At 40.2% G+C, this 18,313-nt stretch overlaps 1 protein-coding gene across 1 annotated transcript in view; it reads right to left on the reverse strand.

Annotated features, from left to right (window-relative positions):
* The window catches only part of zgc:172282 (leucine-rich repeat and fibronectin type III domain-containing protein 1-like protein), a 152,270-nt gene that overhangs the window by 14,128 nt on the left and 119,829 nt on the right, over window positions 1-18,313 (reverse strand). The window contains exon 9 of the mRNA XM_018684384.2: window positions 5,458-6,107. Coding sequence (XP_018539900.1) covers window positions 5,458-6,107 — 650 coding nt within the window. The remainder of the gene's footprint in view (window positions 1-5,457; window positions 6,108-18,313) is intronic.

Here is an 18,313-nt window from a genome sequence, read left to right on the forward strand (position 1 = left end):
AAAGGAAAGTAATAAAATATTTTTTTGTTATTTTTGTGAACTGACTTGACAAAAAACTTAGAAACCCACAAGTAAGGGTCAGATAGCAGCATGCTACACAGGAGTGAGGCTGTAGTTTGGGAGAGACAGGTGACACAAGGTGAAAGAAAACTGTAGGACTACAGGGGAAAAAAATCCAGGGAGTGCTCAAGTTTTCAGTGCCAGTTACTCTTTGTATGTCGTGTTGGCGCAATCTCTTGGTGAGGCCAAGAGACCTTCAGATCTTAAAGTCTCTCCATTCGACACTACGAGGCCGCCTGTCGTCTGCTGCTGGAGGCATCCAAGAGATAGGAAGAGAGAGAGAGTGAGGAGGGAAATGGAGAAAGAGAGAAGGAAACAGAGCCAGAGACAGCAAAAGAGCGAGAGAGACATGGAGAGAAACAATAAGAAACAGAGGAAAAACAGTGACACAGATACAGCTAAACAGCAGAGAGAAAAAAAATGGGGGAGAGAGGAAGCGAAAACGTCAGAACATTCAGGAAGCGGGTGAAGAAGAAAGACGGGAGACAGTTAGAGAGAGAAAGAGAGCTTGAGAAACACAGCAGGGGAACGAAGAGAGAGGGAGATTCCAAGAGATGGATTCAGGGAGACAGACGGTGGTGAAGAATGAGGCCGGGCATATGGGATGACACTGAAAGGAGTGATGATAGATTAAAATACACGCAGGACAGACAGGCTACAGGGTCATGGATAGGCCACGGGGAGAACACACACTCCCACTTCGCACAGAGTCACACACATCTTTGTGTTATCCTCCACCATTTTCCTATCCTGCCTAACCTTGTGGGAACGTTTGCACTGGCTCAAGGCAGTTAAACCTTGTACACAATAACACACAAATGCAACAGACCTGCAGGGATTTGCTGGCTGACCCTGAGCTTACAGGCACACACACAACTATTGTTTTTGTCACTTGTGAGGACATTGTATTGTTTTGCACATTCATTACCTGGAGGCTCTTCCTAAAATTAACCTAAATGTAAGTCTTTAACCCTTTAAAATTAATGGCTTTCCTTGTGGGGACATGTTAATTTTCCCCACTGTGCGACTGTGTAGAGATTTTTGTCTCCAACAATGTGATTAATACATTCAGTGTTTGGCTGGCTGTTCTTGAACTAATAGCACTTTGCTTGACAGAATCATAAGATGTTTGTGTCATGCATATAATTACTGCTAATCCTGATAGAAAATTCCCCACTTAGTATTCAGGTTCAAGAGCCACTTCTGATGCCAACTCCACATGCAGCATCCTTGTGTCACAAGCTAGACCTCAAGCTCCAAGGTGACACTGTAAGTGCCAAAGTGCTCTCTACTATGTGATTTATTTTGGAACTAAGGGTTAGGTTTGGATTTTTTCAAGTCAGTCTTAATACAGTGCACACATAGCGGACCTATACAGGAGAGTGATTCCCTCTTAGTGTGACTATACTGTAAAGGAGGGGGAACAAACTCCACATCTTTAACTTCAGTTAAACTTGAACTAGAATGCATTTTCTGCAAAGTGAAGAATGAGGACTTCTCCTGTTTCTTACATTAGACTAGATCGCTTCAGTAGCAGTGGGACTGACATGGCCTCTCATGGCCATGTCAGTCCCTAACCTAAGGTTAGGTTTGGATTTTTTCAAGTCAGTCTTAATACAGTGCACACATAGCGGACCTATACAGGAGAGTGATTCCCTCTTAGTGTGACTATACTGTAAAGGAGGGGGAACAAACTCCACATCTTTAACTTCAGTTAAACTTGAACTAGAATGCATTTTCTGCAAAGTGAAGAATGAGGACTTCTCCTGTTTCTTACATTAGACTAGATCGCTTCAGTAGCAGTGGGACTGACATGGCCTCTCATGGCCATGTCAGTACTATACTAAGGTAGATTTGAAGAAAAAAGGTTAATCTGTTCATTAATTGAGGCAAAAGCTATGTATCCAGCTCATACATATGAATGTGAAAACAGTGTGTAAAGCAAACAAACAAAAGGAAAACTATCACCCACAATGTGCCTATTTTTTCATGTTGGGTCACATTTTTGACAACCGCAGGCCTTTAATGGGGTCTCTCTGTGTATCTGTCAGTTCCTCTGTTCCTCAGGCGCTCTGACTCACTGCGTCTCTCTCTCTCTCTCTCTCTCTGATCAGATCAATGTTGTCTTTCTCTGCAATGCAGCAACCAGTGAAACACATCACAGACACAGCTTACACCCTTAGAAACCCCAGCAGCCTCTGTACAAACACATGAGTATTATCCCTCATTTTGGGTTGCCCTCAAAGTGCCAATGATCCTGGAATCAAAGTGAGGAAACAAAGAACACAAAGGCCAGTGGTAACTTTTTCTTCCTGAGTGAAGTGTCAAAATAAAAACTATAATAATTGCTTTGTTTGTCTGTATTGTCGTAGTCTGGGATGCCCTTTGGAAGCTCCTTTGACTGACACACTTCAGTCAGTTAAGGCTGAGATGATGAGGTTAGAGCTGTTAATTAGGCCTATAGGGGGAATATTTGAGTTTGTGCATATGGTGACACCTCAGTGCTGCAACAAAGTAAAATTCAAGCAAGTTCTTCATCACAGTTTGCAGAATTCAGCCTTAATGAGCACTCCCCAGCTCTTGCTGCACGAAATTCCCCTCATATAATTTCAGAGGTGAGAAAAACAACTGGAAAACAACTTGTTTTAGTATAATTTCTTAGGCCAATTAATATCCAAGGTAGCCTGTTAGTTTGTGCAGCGTTTGACACTATCAAAAATCTTTGCAACTCTCGTTTCATACAATAATTAGAGACTGTGATATGAACAGTGTCCAGCACATTTAATTGTGTTCTAAATGTCAGACTGACTGCGGATTCTCAAAGGTGAAAACTTTCCCTGAACTTGCCGCCTGAAATGCCGCTCTCGGCACAGGTCTCTCGTCTCCTCCCCACTTATCAGCCTGAGGCTCAATGACACCTCATTTCAACCCATTCACAGAGGCCAATTGAGTGATATATCGGCCGCTGATAAAGTATTTTGACTCAGCTGTTAAAGCCACTCATGTGAAATGGTGTCTCCATTTATCCTTTCTAATGAAACCCCCATTTCCTGAGTGGATTAGTGTTAAAGGGGAAGTGCTCTAAAGTGGGCTTAGTACAGGGAAAATCTACCCGAAAAGAAAATTCACAAGCTCTTGTGGATTCCTATTATTGTAGCACTGTTGAGCATTTTAAGAGATCTTTGTGAGCATGTGCAAGTCACTTCAAAAGTTTGGATCAAGAGAACTGGGGCCCGATTACATAAAAGTAGGTTTTATCTAATAGTCTTTACTTGGGATGACTGAATTACATAAAAGCAATTTTCCATCAGTATCTTGCATGTTCAGGCTTTTTGCACTACTCAAATGATATTATAAATGCACAGTGACTTTCCTAAATAAATCATTATAATTTGTTAGAGAAAATGTGTCTCTCTGTCTTTCTCTATGTGTTGTCCACCAGCTTTCCAATTGCTATTTTCTGTCAGTATGCCAGTAACCACCACTGTAATAACTGAAAATACTATTGGAGGTTGATCCATGAACAGATAAGAGAGGCAACTGATCAAGAGACAGTGAATGAGGACCTAAAGCTCAAGTAGAACTAATAGTTTTGAACCTGGAAATTAAGCAATTTCAGTACAGTAAATTGGTTTTTGCCATCTTTAGTCATTTGCACTCTCTGGAACATCTTCAGGGATGAATCTCAAGTAATGGCACAGACTAGGATTTTCTAATTTCTTAGATGTCAGAGAGGCAAGGTTTTATCACGAATCTTGGCTGAATTGTCCAAGGCCATCTAGTCTTCTTTTGGTGTGATTTTTCTGATGTTTTCCCTGTTTTTTTTTCTTTTCAGGGAGGGGTGTGTATTTCCTGCCTATTTTTTATTTTTAATTGTTCTGAAGAACTAAATGTACAATGTATAAACTTTACTGCCCCTAGCTTGTACTGCTTACTGCTATTACTAGTGTGCCTCTTTTACCCGTCAAGCTGATTTCTCCCTCCACCACCACCGTCTTATCCCCCTACAGTTTCTTGTACTGCAATATATACATTAATAATAGTATACTATGGTGCATTATGAATTGTATATTCCCTCTAAATTATATGCGTGTATGTGATTCTGTTTTGTTACCCCTGGAGGGGGTTGTTGAATCTAAAGCAAGTTGCATGGATTTACATAAAGAGCACCCTAGGGGGCAAAATCTGAACTGAGTGTATACAATTGCATAAACAGTAATGCACACTGTAGTAAAAGTTTCATTTTATGACAGCTTACAATGGTGTCAAAATGTATTATTGTTAACTTATTACTTCATTTATGCATTTTTTACATACATACATCAGAGCATTTAAGCAAATGCATAATGCATGTTGCTTTATAACCCCCCCTCCCCAAGAGATTTTACAGGGTCTTTCACATCACACAACGAATGTTTGTTGTTTAACTAAATGTTTAAATTTTATTTATAGTATATAGTATAAAATAGATGAGGATTTTGAATTTCTTCCATCCTGGGGATGATTTTCAACCAATAGCCTTTCTTTCATAGTGAAGTAACTTTTTTTTCCCACTCTTAAGTGCTCTGGCCTTGTCATGCTTTCTCCGGGTGCTTAAAGTCTAGCACTCTAATGGAGGACACACAAGTAACACTAACCTGCATAATGTTAGCTGTGGTGTGAGGGGTGATCGCACCTCCATTAATAAATTCTCTCTCCTCTAACACCAACCCACAACAATTTCTTCTGGCGCCGACACAGACTAACTACACATCGGGAAAAGGCAGAAAGAGTTGTAGCATCATACACAGCACGCTTGGGCAAACAAAATGAACTCAGTAGTTTCTTAAACTTCCTAATAGCTTTGAAGCCTGTGAGTCGCATGTGTCATCTTTCATTTATCAGAAATGAAGCTTGGCAATTGGCAAGAACAGAAAACAAAAATCAATGAGCTCAGAGGATGTGAGATTAGAGGTTAATCCCACTACACTGTAGGGAGGTTAATTCAAGATTTGTGTTGTTTGATGTGAGAAGAGAGTTAAATGCAACTTAAGATGCTGCTTCAGCTCTACAGGCAGAAAGTTGAACAGGTGTCTTACCCTCCGTCTCTCTTACTACCTTACCAGTCCACAAGGATGGCATCTCTCTTATTCATTGTCGTTCACACTCACTCAGTTTCTCACTGTTCCACTCTCCGTTATTATCTCACTCAATTTCACACCCTAAATTGCACATTGTCTATTTCTCATCCTCCATCCCTTACTGTTTGACTGTTTTTTTGTCTCCCCTGTTCTCCCTTGCTCTTTCTCTGTCAACTTCTTTTTGTCTTTCTTTCCACCCCTTTGAAACGCTTCCTCCTCGCTGTGCCTCTTGCACCCTCTATGTCTATCTCTTCCTCCCTATCTGTCTCTCAAATACCTGCCAATTCCTTGGGGGAGGTGGGCTCTTTGGCGACAGATGGCGGTCTGCTTTTCATCTCAATGGCGACCCTGGAGGAGAAGCGGGCCTTGGTGGGCGAGAGCAACTCTTCATTGGCCAAGGAGTCAGTCCTCGTCATTATGCTTCGTCCACTGCTCTCCTCCTCGACCAGTGCCACAGTGTCTCTGAGGGTGTTGCTAGGCGACATAGCCCGGGATGACGCCAGCGCTTGGTCATCCTGACTGTCAGTCATTTTTGAGGCAGAGCGAGGGAGGACTTGGACTTGTCCACCTCCTCCTTGTCCATTGCTCTGCGGTCTTGGCGCAGTCGCCGCAATGGCGGCTTTTCCGTGGCTTGCCCCTTGGTGGCTGTAAACCTTGTATCGTATCATTAAGATTATGATGAAAACCAGCACAGAAGCAACAATAATCCCTCCGATGATGATGATCATTGTACCGCCCAAGAAGTGGCTGTGCAGTGCTTGACACTGGCTGAACTCTGTGTCTGTGGTGAAAGACAGACAGCCCAAAGGGCGCGTCGCCGTCAGTGATGTGATGACATCGTCAAACACAGCCAGGACACAAAGATCGTAGCTGCGTCCGGCGGCGAGGTCCCGAACCAGGAAGTCGTTGCTAGTGGATGGAATCATCCTGCCAAAGCAAAACAAAGACAAGATCAGTGTCAGAAAGTGTACTAACTTTGACCTAAGTTAATACACATCAAGCAGAACAAAGGCCAATCTTTTACTTTATGATCCTGTAACTTTTACATTCATAATAGTTTCCAAGAAGGTTTTTTAGTAGAATGATATAATTTAGTGCTAATTATAGGGAAATAGAGCCAGTGTTCAATTGATATGCTTCCAGTTAATTAATTCAAATTAAATACCAGCATGACTTAGACGTTATGACAACGACTGCAGGTCAGCTGAACATGCAAAACTGTGAAATTTGTCAGACAGGCAATAACACAATTCAAAAGTTTCTAACAATAAATGACAATTGCTGGGGTTTAAAAGAAGTCCCGTTCCATGTAATTAGTGCCAAATACGCAGTCCTTTACAGAAAATGTCTCAGGAATTTATTAGGAAATAATATTCTCCTGTAAAATCAAGTATTATGAGCAAAGATATTTTTTGAGTTTTGAATCAGTTCTAGATGATGACGTAAAACAAGTAAACCAGAAGATGTACACACACCGATGCATTAATGCCTCCACAAATGTATCTGGATAGCCAAATTTCAGTTGAGGATAATAGTAACTTTAAACAGTTGGATCAAGCAAATAATAAATAAGTAGGTTAAAGAAGGTTAAAACTTGTATTTTTACTGACAACAGGTTTTGAGATGCAACAAGAGGTCAAGAGAAAATGTTAAACTGGCCCTTTAACCATTTGAAAAATCCAGTTTAATTAATGGACCAGAAAAAAATTCTGTACCTTAAACTGAAGAGACTACTTCTCATTCCACAACAATTTTTCAACAAATCATCAGTTAAAATGGACTGTTTCCAGTTCTCTTTTCTTTTATTGTACTCCCCTTTAATTTTCTCTTGAGGTGCTTAGCATTAATGTTTCTTGACCAATAAACAGATACAGTGTTTTAATTTAAAAAAACAACTACAAAAAAAGTGAATTGTAAAATGATGGAGGAGTCTGTATTGTTTATCAGTGACAGACAAACCATTCATTTAAATTGTTGGCTGAAAATGATATCACAATATCTTGCAACATTGCCCTCAATGACATTGCACTGTGGGGCACCCTCTCATCAGGTTAACAACTGCCACAGAGCTGAGTCAGAATGCCAAAATACCTGCCAACACAAACCCTTCTCCATCCAACTCTGCCCATTCACCTCCACACCACACCAATCCCACAAGCAATGAGTAAAAATCCTTTCATAAAATGACTTATCATCGCGTCTGCCTGTATTGCCTCCTTGTATTCTATTGTGTGATACTGTATGAAAGCTGCAGCAATGACACATGCACTATTGTTATATATTTCCATGCAGTGCTGCCTGTGGCACAACAGCCACCTCATCGGCCTTATTTCCCCACAGAGCTGGAATTCATAAGCCTGTGAACTGACAAACACTCACCCAGATCCATCCCCCACAGCTGCAGAAATCGTCATTCTCTGATTAAACACATCCCTGATTCTTCCCATTGTCATCTTCTATCTTAGTCTTTCCCAAGGTAAATGCCGTAGCTCCAGTTTTTCCTTGCCAATATACCATCCTGTGGGAAATTCGGGGTGGGAGGAGGGATCACTCTGGTAAACAGGAGCAATCTTTTCCTGTGCTTACCTTGGTTTTGCTTTCTCTCTCCTTGTCACACTGCTTTCTCTAGGGGTATCCAGTCAAACTAGTGAGATTGTCAAACATTCATATGTCATCGCTACATTTTATCTAAATCACATTCTCCTTCTCCTTCATTCACATTTTCCCCACTGTACTGTAAGTTTTTCTACCCATCTCTCTCCTGTAAATGTATTTCCACCTCTGCATGGAAACAGGCAGGCCTTGCATCACGGTCAGAGTGAAATAGAACTGATGGGAGACTAGTGTGTGTGTGTTTGTGAGAGCCAGTGGGCAGCAGGGTATTGGCTGGCCCAGTCTCAGTGCCAAGCTCATCGATGGCAATGAACCTCCACCAGGAAGTATTTCTTGGCAGATAGCTCTTGTGTGTGTTTCTGTGGGTGTGCGTGTGTGTGTGTGTGACCTTGTGTAGTTGTGAAGTCTGGTGTGAGAGGATCCCTGGACTGTGTTCCTAATAGGAATTTAAACAGGAAACTGCCCTGATGTCTTGCCGAAGGGTAACAGGAAGATTTGAGAGCAGAGCTGGGCTGGGCTTCCCGTAGGCAATTTCAAAAGGGGGGTATTTAAAGGAGAAAAAAAATGTTATAGAAAAAAAGCACCTGAGTCCGCCTTATTAAACTTCAAAAAACTACAGACTGGGAGGTCTCCTAAATGTGTCGGAACAACATGATATCATGGCTGTTTGTCTCTCCTCTCATGTTCGTGGTGAGACAAACTAAATCATAGTTTATTAGGGGAAGAAACTTCAGGGACATCAGCAGGAGTCCAGGGCTGGTGGTGTCCTTCAGTGAAATCCACAAAGCACATGTGGGCTTCTAATCCAATATCTGTAGTCTGACACAGTGCTTTCCATTTTAACAGGTAACTTATTGCTTAGATTTATACCATATTTTCGCTGTTTTGTGAAAACATGAGCTGTAATGCAAAGCGAGGTGTGTAAAAGTGTCCTTAGAAACTAAATCATCTGACTCAAAGCACTTTATGTGAAAGTAAAAGTCGTGACTGATCATAATTAAATTGTCATGGAGACAGAGAGTGCAAATTTCAATATTTGGGACTATGTTGCCTCAACTGCTAACTTTGTATTACTTTTCACAATAAGCATACACTTAATTTTAGAAATGAAAGGCAAATAAAGAAGTTTAAAGTGACAAATATTCTTTTTATGTAAAAGTGAATGCTAAAATCAGCAAATAATGGTAAAACTTTAATGTCTTGGCACTATTGTTTTTGAAATGAACTACTGTCAGCATTTCACTTCTTACTTCAAAAAAAAAAAAAAAGAATCTGCCAGACAGGGTAGACTGAGGGATTATTATGCCAATATATAATAACAGAGAAACTAATGAAGGCGCTCCATTGTGTAATGCACTATATTCTTAGCCAGTCCTTGACATTTTCTACTTTGTTGTGATTTGCTGTCATTTGGTTTCATTTCAGTGAGCTCTTTGTCATGTTGTTTTGATTTGTTTTATTTCATTTCATAATGACTAGGCTGCAAAATATGACAGTCACATTCTTCTGTGGGCAGAAAACGCATGCAAAGCGAACTTATGTGTGTCTTGTCTGGTTTAAGGATGAATGGTTTTATGCACATCTCTTATTGATCAATCTGCAAATTAATCTTAAGTGCAGTTACAAAGTGGAAAATGCATTGAAAAATAAATATCCAAAGCACAAAAAGGGAATCTAGGGAGAAGCACAGCTAACTAGATGCAGTTAGTGCAAACTAAGCAGAGCGAGAGCACAAATATGAGGGTTAACTGATATTTAATATTAATATATAATGTAACACAGGCATTATTCATTTATTTATTTATTTTTAAATTTTCAATGAGAATCCATCATCATTACTAGATATGCATCTCCTCACCCTGGCTTTGAGTACCTACCTGTAAATAAATCTGTAAACCTCACACACCACTGGACTTGTTCAGGACCAGGGCAGATGGTTATAAATATCAATTATGTTAAAACTGAAATACCTCAGATCAATCTTACACAGCCAGACTGGGTGAGACTGAACCTGCGAACCTCTTCACACTATCCAGGTAATTTTTGACAACCATCAGCATTGCCCTCTAATGCAGTGTCTCCTATGATTGTCAAGATATCTTGACAAATCTGGCAGGAATCATCTTCCAGCGCCCCCTCCTCCCTTTGCTCGTGTCCCCATGCCAGTACTGTTAGTGCTCTATTCTTGATAGGAATCAAACCCGCTGCCCCGAGGCTTCGCTAAAAGGCACCTAAACATGAACCGAGAAGTGAGTCGGTGGGATGAGGTGGAGGAAATTCTCTTTTGGGGATGTGGGGTGGGGGTGGGGGTGGGGGGGATTCATTAAAATATAAAATACTACCACCTCTTGTCAAACTTGAACAAGTATGGAGGAGCTGTCAAGCAGAATCCACTTGTTCTCATAATAGAGAGGGTCAGTTACAGAACAACTTTGAAGCAAACAAGTATTTAATGTCTTGGTCAAGGAGAGTTGCTGACACAGGAGACTGACCCTAGGCCTTCCACTTGAAGGGCACATTTCTTATTCACAATACTACACTGTTGCCAGGTGTACAAAAATGACTGCAACAACTTCAATTATATCAAATGAAATCAGCATATGGCATGCGATTTGCTCACTGGCCTGCATCTGTTTGTGTTTTGTACATCCACAGTTATACAGATGTGTGAGGATTGATGCGACATTTTCATGGCAATCAATAATTAACTGTGGCTGGGAGTTTTGGGTCTTGTGTAAGTATGTCATGACTTTAAAAAGGACAAGGACTGCTGGGCCAAGCAGTAATGCTTCAGCAAGCCCATTTGACACTGCAATCATACTGGATGGTTTATTCAGTTAATGGGTTCAACCACGGACACACACACACACACACTCAGAGTTAAACAGCTTAATGGATTCCTTTCCTCCACTATTCTCACACACACATGCACACACACACGCAAAGAGGCTACTGAGCAAAACTAATGGTTTGTCCGACTCCGCTGCTCTCTCTCTCACACACACACACACACCACAAACAGATCAACAGTCAGTTATGTTTTGTCACTCCTCGGTTTATCCTCACACCCACGGGCACACGTGCACATGTGCAAACACATGCATACACATGAATCCGTGTGCCCACACACAGCTAAAAGACCACAAGACTCATTGAAATACAAAAACAGAAAAACTATTGCACTGTTTGTATTGAACAGATTAGCGTGCGCCATGTGATCTGGCTCTGTGTACACATGTACAAAAATACTGCAAGCATGACAATAGTCTGATTAATGTGTTTAGATGATTGCATAAACTGACAACTCCTCAAAATAATCCCTGTTTTTCAGTTTATTTATTTCTTTAACATGATTAAGGCTGTCAACACGTGATCACTGCTTTGCTTTGGTGTGAGCTGTTGTTCATGTGGAGAGAGAATTAATACAAAATCTTGAGATACTGTTTCTCTGGGTCTTGCACAGTGCTTAGATTTACACCTTGCTGTTGCAGTAAAAAAAGTGCTATGATTTGAACACTGGACTAAGATGTACACTACTGTGGGAGATACAGAGGTTAATGAGAATTCAACATTCTGAGTAATGTGCCATGTGTGAAAATCCATTTAAGTAACAGAAGTAAGGTTAACAAAAATTCCAAAAGGGCATTGCATTACTTTATGAAATATGCATTATATATTGGTAAATTGGACCTTAAAGTTGCAGAGACACACATTAGGTGAGGCAAAATGCAAAAATAGACAATGCTGTTATTTGACTGGAGACTGCAGATGTAAAAAGCAACTGTCCTGTTGCCTAAGGACAGCCATAGGAATTCAATAAAATGAAAGGGAAGACTGGCTGCTGTGGATCTTGGTAAGAGTAACAACTTAAAATAGTACAGTACACTCTGTACTTCTTTTCTATCCTCTCATAGACATGTACAAAGCCTTCCCACAGTAATTGTGTTGTTTCAAATAATTTGATTAAAAGTAAAGCACTGTACATCACTCATATATATTCCAGTAATTCCTGTGTGTTTGAGCTTTAACAGTAGTTTTTATTATTTATGACACTATCAGTTTTTATCTTAGCTTCTTGGCATTTTTCCACAATCCCAAAGCTGATAAGTAGAAAAACATGACACGGTTTGTTAGGAATGTTTAGCACATAACCCGTGTACTCATGTGTGTCTTTTCTACACGTGTAAGTCGAGAACCAGATCAAAAGTAAACAGGAAACCACTAATCCCACTGCTTCCTAGTGCCACTAGTGGTCAGAAACTCTACAGGATACCTTTACTGTTATATTATGGTGTTTACACTTGCACATTTTTGCTGGTCATGTCAAAAAATGACTCTTAAGAGTTGCCTTGTAGACATGATTATAAGCTACCTTCACCGTGTAATAATTAAGCACATTTTCAGACATGTTTCCAAGTTTTAATACTTGAAATTCTGTCCAGGTTTTTTAATTATTTTTCAGCTCCCTCTTGTATTTCTCTTGCTGAGTTGTCTTTCCTCCCTGCACAGTTTACTCTTTTGCCCCTGGTGTTAATAATACCCATTTAAAAAAACTACACCCCAATCTCACTAGACTATTTTTAACCTCCACTGAGAGACCAATGAGATTTCACAGTGACCAGTGGGAACTGGGGAGCAAGACATCCTCCCCCCTGTGCTATGACAGAGAGCAATCTGTCACAGCACATGTGTCATCCTGAATACTGAATAGCTATGGTAATGCTGCCATCTCTGCATATTTTTTTAGGTGTGATCTGGTTCAGAGAAAAGTGTCAAGAGCCTTCATTCTCCTGTCAGTGTGTTTTACAACCATCAGGGCTATTTTCTCATGCATCTCTGCATTTTAACAGAGAATTTATATTGACATGCCCACCCCCACACCCCCCCATCAGCTTTCCTTTTTTGATCTGTAACTGCTTTCAATACCACAGCAATCGAAGACGAGTAATTACTGTAGATTGCTGTCATTTCCCCAGGTTATTCCTTACCTGTGCCACAAAGCGCAACTTAACTGTGCAATTCACCATCTAACTGCCTGATAACTGCAATGGAAAATCCCACAGAGAATAGAACAGAATTTGCATACTTCTATCTACATGTTAGATAGATAGATAGATAGATAGATAGATAGATAGATAGATAGATAGCACACTTTGAAGCTCCAGCGACAGACATACAGGAGGCTCTAATGTGAGAGTTTGTGTATGTTTCAAGTTGCAAAGTAGACTATTTTCTCTGGACTTAATATACAGACTGACAGCTCAGAATTGCCACAACATAAACCAAATTGTTCTGAGGTAATTCTCTGAACTAGCAAACATCTATAGATGTTTGTCAAAGGGATGCAGATACGCTTTAACAGAATCATTTAGCATCACAATGCAATGTTACTTCCCCTGGCATATCTATGTCTTGGTGGTAACATCTCCAATTGCTCTTTTGTTAAGAAAATATTATGGCTTATTAAGTAGTACCTCTGCTGGTGTCATTTGCTAGATTGACAGCTCAGACTACAAGGCCACAAGTAGATTTTGGCAGAAAATCCACCCTGCAAAGTTTGATTTTTCTGCCATCAGTCACCGTCAGAGATGTAGGTGAGCAGAAAACCAATAATCATATTGGTATCGGCTTTAAAATCTTCCTTCAGAAGCATATTTCTTGATGTTTTGTTCATTTCTTTTCTTTAAAATAATTTTACAATCTGTGCTGTATCCACAAAAACAAACTTAAGCAGGCAGATAAGACATTAATTAAAAAAAAAAAAGGTGTCTGCCTTGGGAAACAGTTCATGGTATCACGGTCTTTTGTTTCAAACCTGTCAGATATTGTTTATCTGATTTCTTTAAACAAACAAACAAAAAAAGAAATGCTGTTTAGCCCAGTCATCCACTCTATTATAGGAATGAAATGAAATTGAACCCAGGAACACACACTCTGCATTTGGTATTCAATACACAATGGCACAAAAGCTGCTTTTGTGTCTGTACAGCAAGGTGTAAGCAGTCAGGGGCTGATGAAGGCCTCGGTGTCTGCGGTCACAAATGGCATTAATAGATGCTAATAGACCTGTTATCAGCGGCTCTACTTTGTTAGCATGTCATTATTGTCTTTCCTCAGACGAGAACAGTGACAGGTTCGTTAGAGGCACTTGTTACAACAGCAGACTGACGAGGGGCGCTGCACTGCTGAGTCCTGCGACTGCATGTTCCCGAGTGAGTGTGCCCACTCTTGAGTGTTGCTGACATTTCCATACTCAGCAAGGATATGTATACTCACGTGCACATCTGTGTCGATGCATGAGCCTGACATTTTCCTGCTGTCTGGATTCAGTTATGTTGACTGATGGGAGGATGCTTTGTTTGTAAATACTGTCCATCAATCAGCCCTTGGGCACTCAAAATGCACGTACATACACGTCCATCAACACACACACACACACAAAGATGCCATGAAGTCGCATCCAGAGCCCTGGGTTCTGACTGTTGATCTAAGCAAAACGTCAAGTGAATATTTATGATAATGTGCCCCGGCTGTTTTTAAATAATTTAATGTGCCAATTATTCCTCCAGTGCAGGCAGTACTGAAAAGACGAGGGCAAAGGGTTGACAGCCCAGTCCCTGCAGCACACACACCCTGTCTGTCCTGCTAGACACACTAGGGAAAAAAAAAAAAAGACACAGACTGTGAACATGGATGTATCATTAAACTTCATAAAACAGGATTTCTCAGAGCAGGCATTCACATCTACCAAAAATAATCTATTTTTGAAACAGTAAAGATTTAATGAAAATTAAATAAAACGACTCAGTGTTTGTTATTTTTTCCTTTTTTGCAGACCAGAGTAGCCATTAGGTATTCACAAGACCCATGGGACAAAATTTGATGTTACAAGCTTTAATTATGAAAATAAGTGCCACATAGTTAATCATTCTGTGTGGACTTTCCCTCTGGGACCTTGTGAGCTGAGGGGCCTGTCCTGTTGCCCCCTCTTAGGAGGTGAGCCGTCCCCCCTCATCTTCCTTCAGGGAACTGAGTCAGTACTTTTTAGATTCCACTGAGTGGCTGGGTCTGTTAGCTTTTCAGTCGAGAAGTGTTTTGACACTTCCCCTCTCTTCCTTTTTTTATTTTATTTATTTATTTTTATTATCATAGCCTCTCTCACCCTGCATCCTACATATAGCCCCCTCCTTTCCTCCCCTGTCCTCACATAGTTCCTCTGTTTTCCCCTTCTCTTAGCCTTCCTGTCTTGATATCTTCCCATCTCTCTCAGCCTGCTCTCCTACTTAATTTCTCCCATCATCTCCTATTTCTCTGCCTCTCTGTCTGTATAATTTATTTTCATTTTCTCTGTTCAGTGTTCAGACAGATCAGATTTCAGAATTGTGAGACAACCTTGTGAGAACATTTGCACTTAAATCATTTGCAGTTTTGTAGCAGATAGAACTGGTGGTTAAATCATCAGATATTTTTCCGATTACCAGAGGAAAAAATCTAAAAGCAAGCTGCATAAACTTGGGTTTAAAGTATAGCACCCACACTGAACAGCATTAAATAACACAGTACACAATAACAGTGTTAACCATTTGTGTGTTACAAGAACTATGCAGTGACAGACATCATGCCCTTGGTTTCACTGGTGAAGGAAAGCTGTGTGTTCTTGTCACAGTAGGCATCACACAACAGTGTTTGTGTTCTATAATGGCCCTACCTAGCTGTTCCCTTAACAGATGGCCAATATTCACTAAATACACCAAATTGCATTGTAAGTAGGTGATCAGTCAGGGGTCATTAAACAACCTGGCGGCGTGACCACTTTTGACATGGAGGTAATTTGATATATATTGCACATCAATAAGTTTGTGACTCCACTTCCTCTTATTCATAAAGTATCACCATGGCTATAAAACAAACAATAGCTCATTCCCTGTCACTGTACAAGATGAAAAACTGATTCAGTCAGCAATAGTTTAGTCCAACACCAGTCCAATCAGAAAGAATGATTGCTTGGCAGTTGCAAAACTAGACATACAGCATTATATTCTTGGAAAAGGAAACAAGCGATATTTAGTATTATTGCTTCATTTGGCTGAGAAATATTAATCAGCATGCTTTAAACTAAGAGGGGATTAAATCAGTTGTCATGCTGACTCTCATAATGGCTGCACCCTGTATGTTCCAGGCACAATGCCTTGGTAGTTATCTTGGGAGGTGGGACTTGTGTGTTTTCAGTGTTGTGTGCTGGAAAGAAAAGAAACTATAGAGACACAGGAATCTAAATGATTGTTGTCATGCTGGTTCTAAAGAACACGTTCTGAAAAGAAAGTATTGTACAGCACAACGAGTGCCTCATAGCCTTCCTGTGTAAGACTGGTGTGTTGACAATGGTGTGTTTTTAGTAGTTCATCGTAAGTGAGCCTCATTTTCTTTGACAGAACAGAACAAAAAGTGAGTTTCAGAGAATCCCTAAAGATATCTGACATCAGTGCTTGGCAGATGCATCAGATGATTTGCTTGCAGTACGTTGGCCACTTGGCTGGCCATATGGGTGTTAATATTCTTTCTGAGGCAATTGAAACATCAAATATATTTGCAGCAGTGACCTCTGCCAAAGCAGATGTATCTACATGTGCCAGGTCATTGTAAATGAGGGACATTGTCAAGAGGAGGAGAAGTATCTTTAGCGGTTGTGAGTGGGTCGCTCATACACTGTAAGCCGATTACCTCAATAGATTAATTAAAGGAGGGTGAAAATGTAACAGTCTCATGCAGCAGCATTATTGTTCTCATTCTTCAGCTTTGTTTACCTCCTCTTCCTTGTTCACACAATCCTGTCCTTCTATTTTTAAATACCTTTTAACTGTTCTTCTTTACCTCTATACCTATATCACTTCCACGGGGCCTCCTTCTGTCCTCTGTCCTACATGGACAAAACAGCAAGTTAATGCTTCAGCACCATTTTTACAGGGCTATCAGTCTCTATATGAATGTTACAGCTTGGATTTCTATCGAGGAAAGAAAACTTTCACAAGGACACAGACAAAGAGAGAGCGAGTTGGCCTCAAGGGTGAACGTTTTCTTGCTTCCTTTTCTTTTTTTGTTGTTGTAAATAACAAATTGGAATATCTAGAGTGAAAATCAGAAACATGGGCTAATGTTATCTCTTCTCTTCATATAATGCATCCAATTATCCAGGACTGCGAACAAACTGTCATATGTCAATTTTTCAGTGTGGATAGAGGCATTACAGCTCCAGTTAAGTTTGAAAAGGGGAAATTTAGTGCAGTTAATGTTTGATAAAACCACACTTACAGTGTACTGTAGTTCAAAGGAAATTATTTTTAAGTAAAAGCAATAGAGATCACACAATGCTTGGAAGAGGGTAAAGGACCAAACAAAAGAACCAGGTGAGTACATTGCAGCCATAATTGAACAGGCTGTATTGATGGGCATGAACTCCAGCTGTCCCCTGGACTGAACCTATAGAGTACAAGCCAATATAGAGCCGGATCAATTATGAAGAGCAGAGAATGATGAAAACAAAATCCAAATTATAGATCTTTACAGTGGTAGAGGCTTGCCTGTTTGTTTTGCACTCCACATGCCCCTTTCAAATCAATTTAATATTTTCTTTATGTTTATAGAAGAGGAGTATTATCGTCAGTCACGGTTGATGGAGAATAACACAAAATTATTAACAGAATCCTTCTTTTGCAAATGACTTTGTGTCCAGTGTGGATTACAGAATGTGTTACAGCTCATATGATTTCATTATGGAAGCTCAGTTTTAAAAAACCATTTCAATATATTAATCCTGAAGATTTCCAATATTTTTGTGTGCATGCAACCTGTAGTTTTGTTTTTTTGTGATGATTGGCCGATTTCCCATTTGAAAGATGAGCAAAAACCAGACTGTCAATCACAAGTCTCCAGAGCGAGTGCTAAGATCCAATCATGAGTCCTCTGCTTACTTCAGCACTGTGATTGTGTTGGAAAGAAAGGCATACACTCACTAACAAGGACGATAAGAGGACAACCTCAACATACAATCTTGCTAACCAGAGGCAGCTCACAGGGTTAGATGAAAGAAGACAGAGAAGAATACTGTAACTGCACACACTAACTTCTTAATTTCCCTTTTGTCCTCAATACCCTTATCCCTGTTCTCCTCCCCATGCCCTAAACACACTTGGAATAAATTTGCAACTTCATAATTGTGACTTTGCTTTATAGTGACACTATTTTTAAATTGGAGAAAATCTGACATACAGAATTCATAAAACCAGTATATCCCCCCTGTTCCTCTTCCTCTAAACATCCAGTACAGCAGTAATTAGGAGAGTACTGACCTCACTGCAGCGTGTCCTATATTTTTTTATAGCAGAGACGGCTGGGGATAATATAGATTTTGGCACCACAACTGTGCCTGTTATAGTCCTTGTTTAATTATAGTCTGGGTTGTCACACTGGTCACACACACACCTTAAACACTCCCCATGATTAGTGTGCTGTGGGGGAATATA

This window comes from Lates calcarifer, linkage group LG21 (assembly GCF_001640805.2).
Source record: "Lates calcarifer isolate ASB-BC8 linkage group LG21, TLL_Latcal_v3, whole genome shotgun sequence".
NCBI lineage: Eukaryota > Metazoa > Chordata > Actinopteri > Centropomidae > Lates > Lates calcarifer.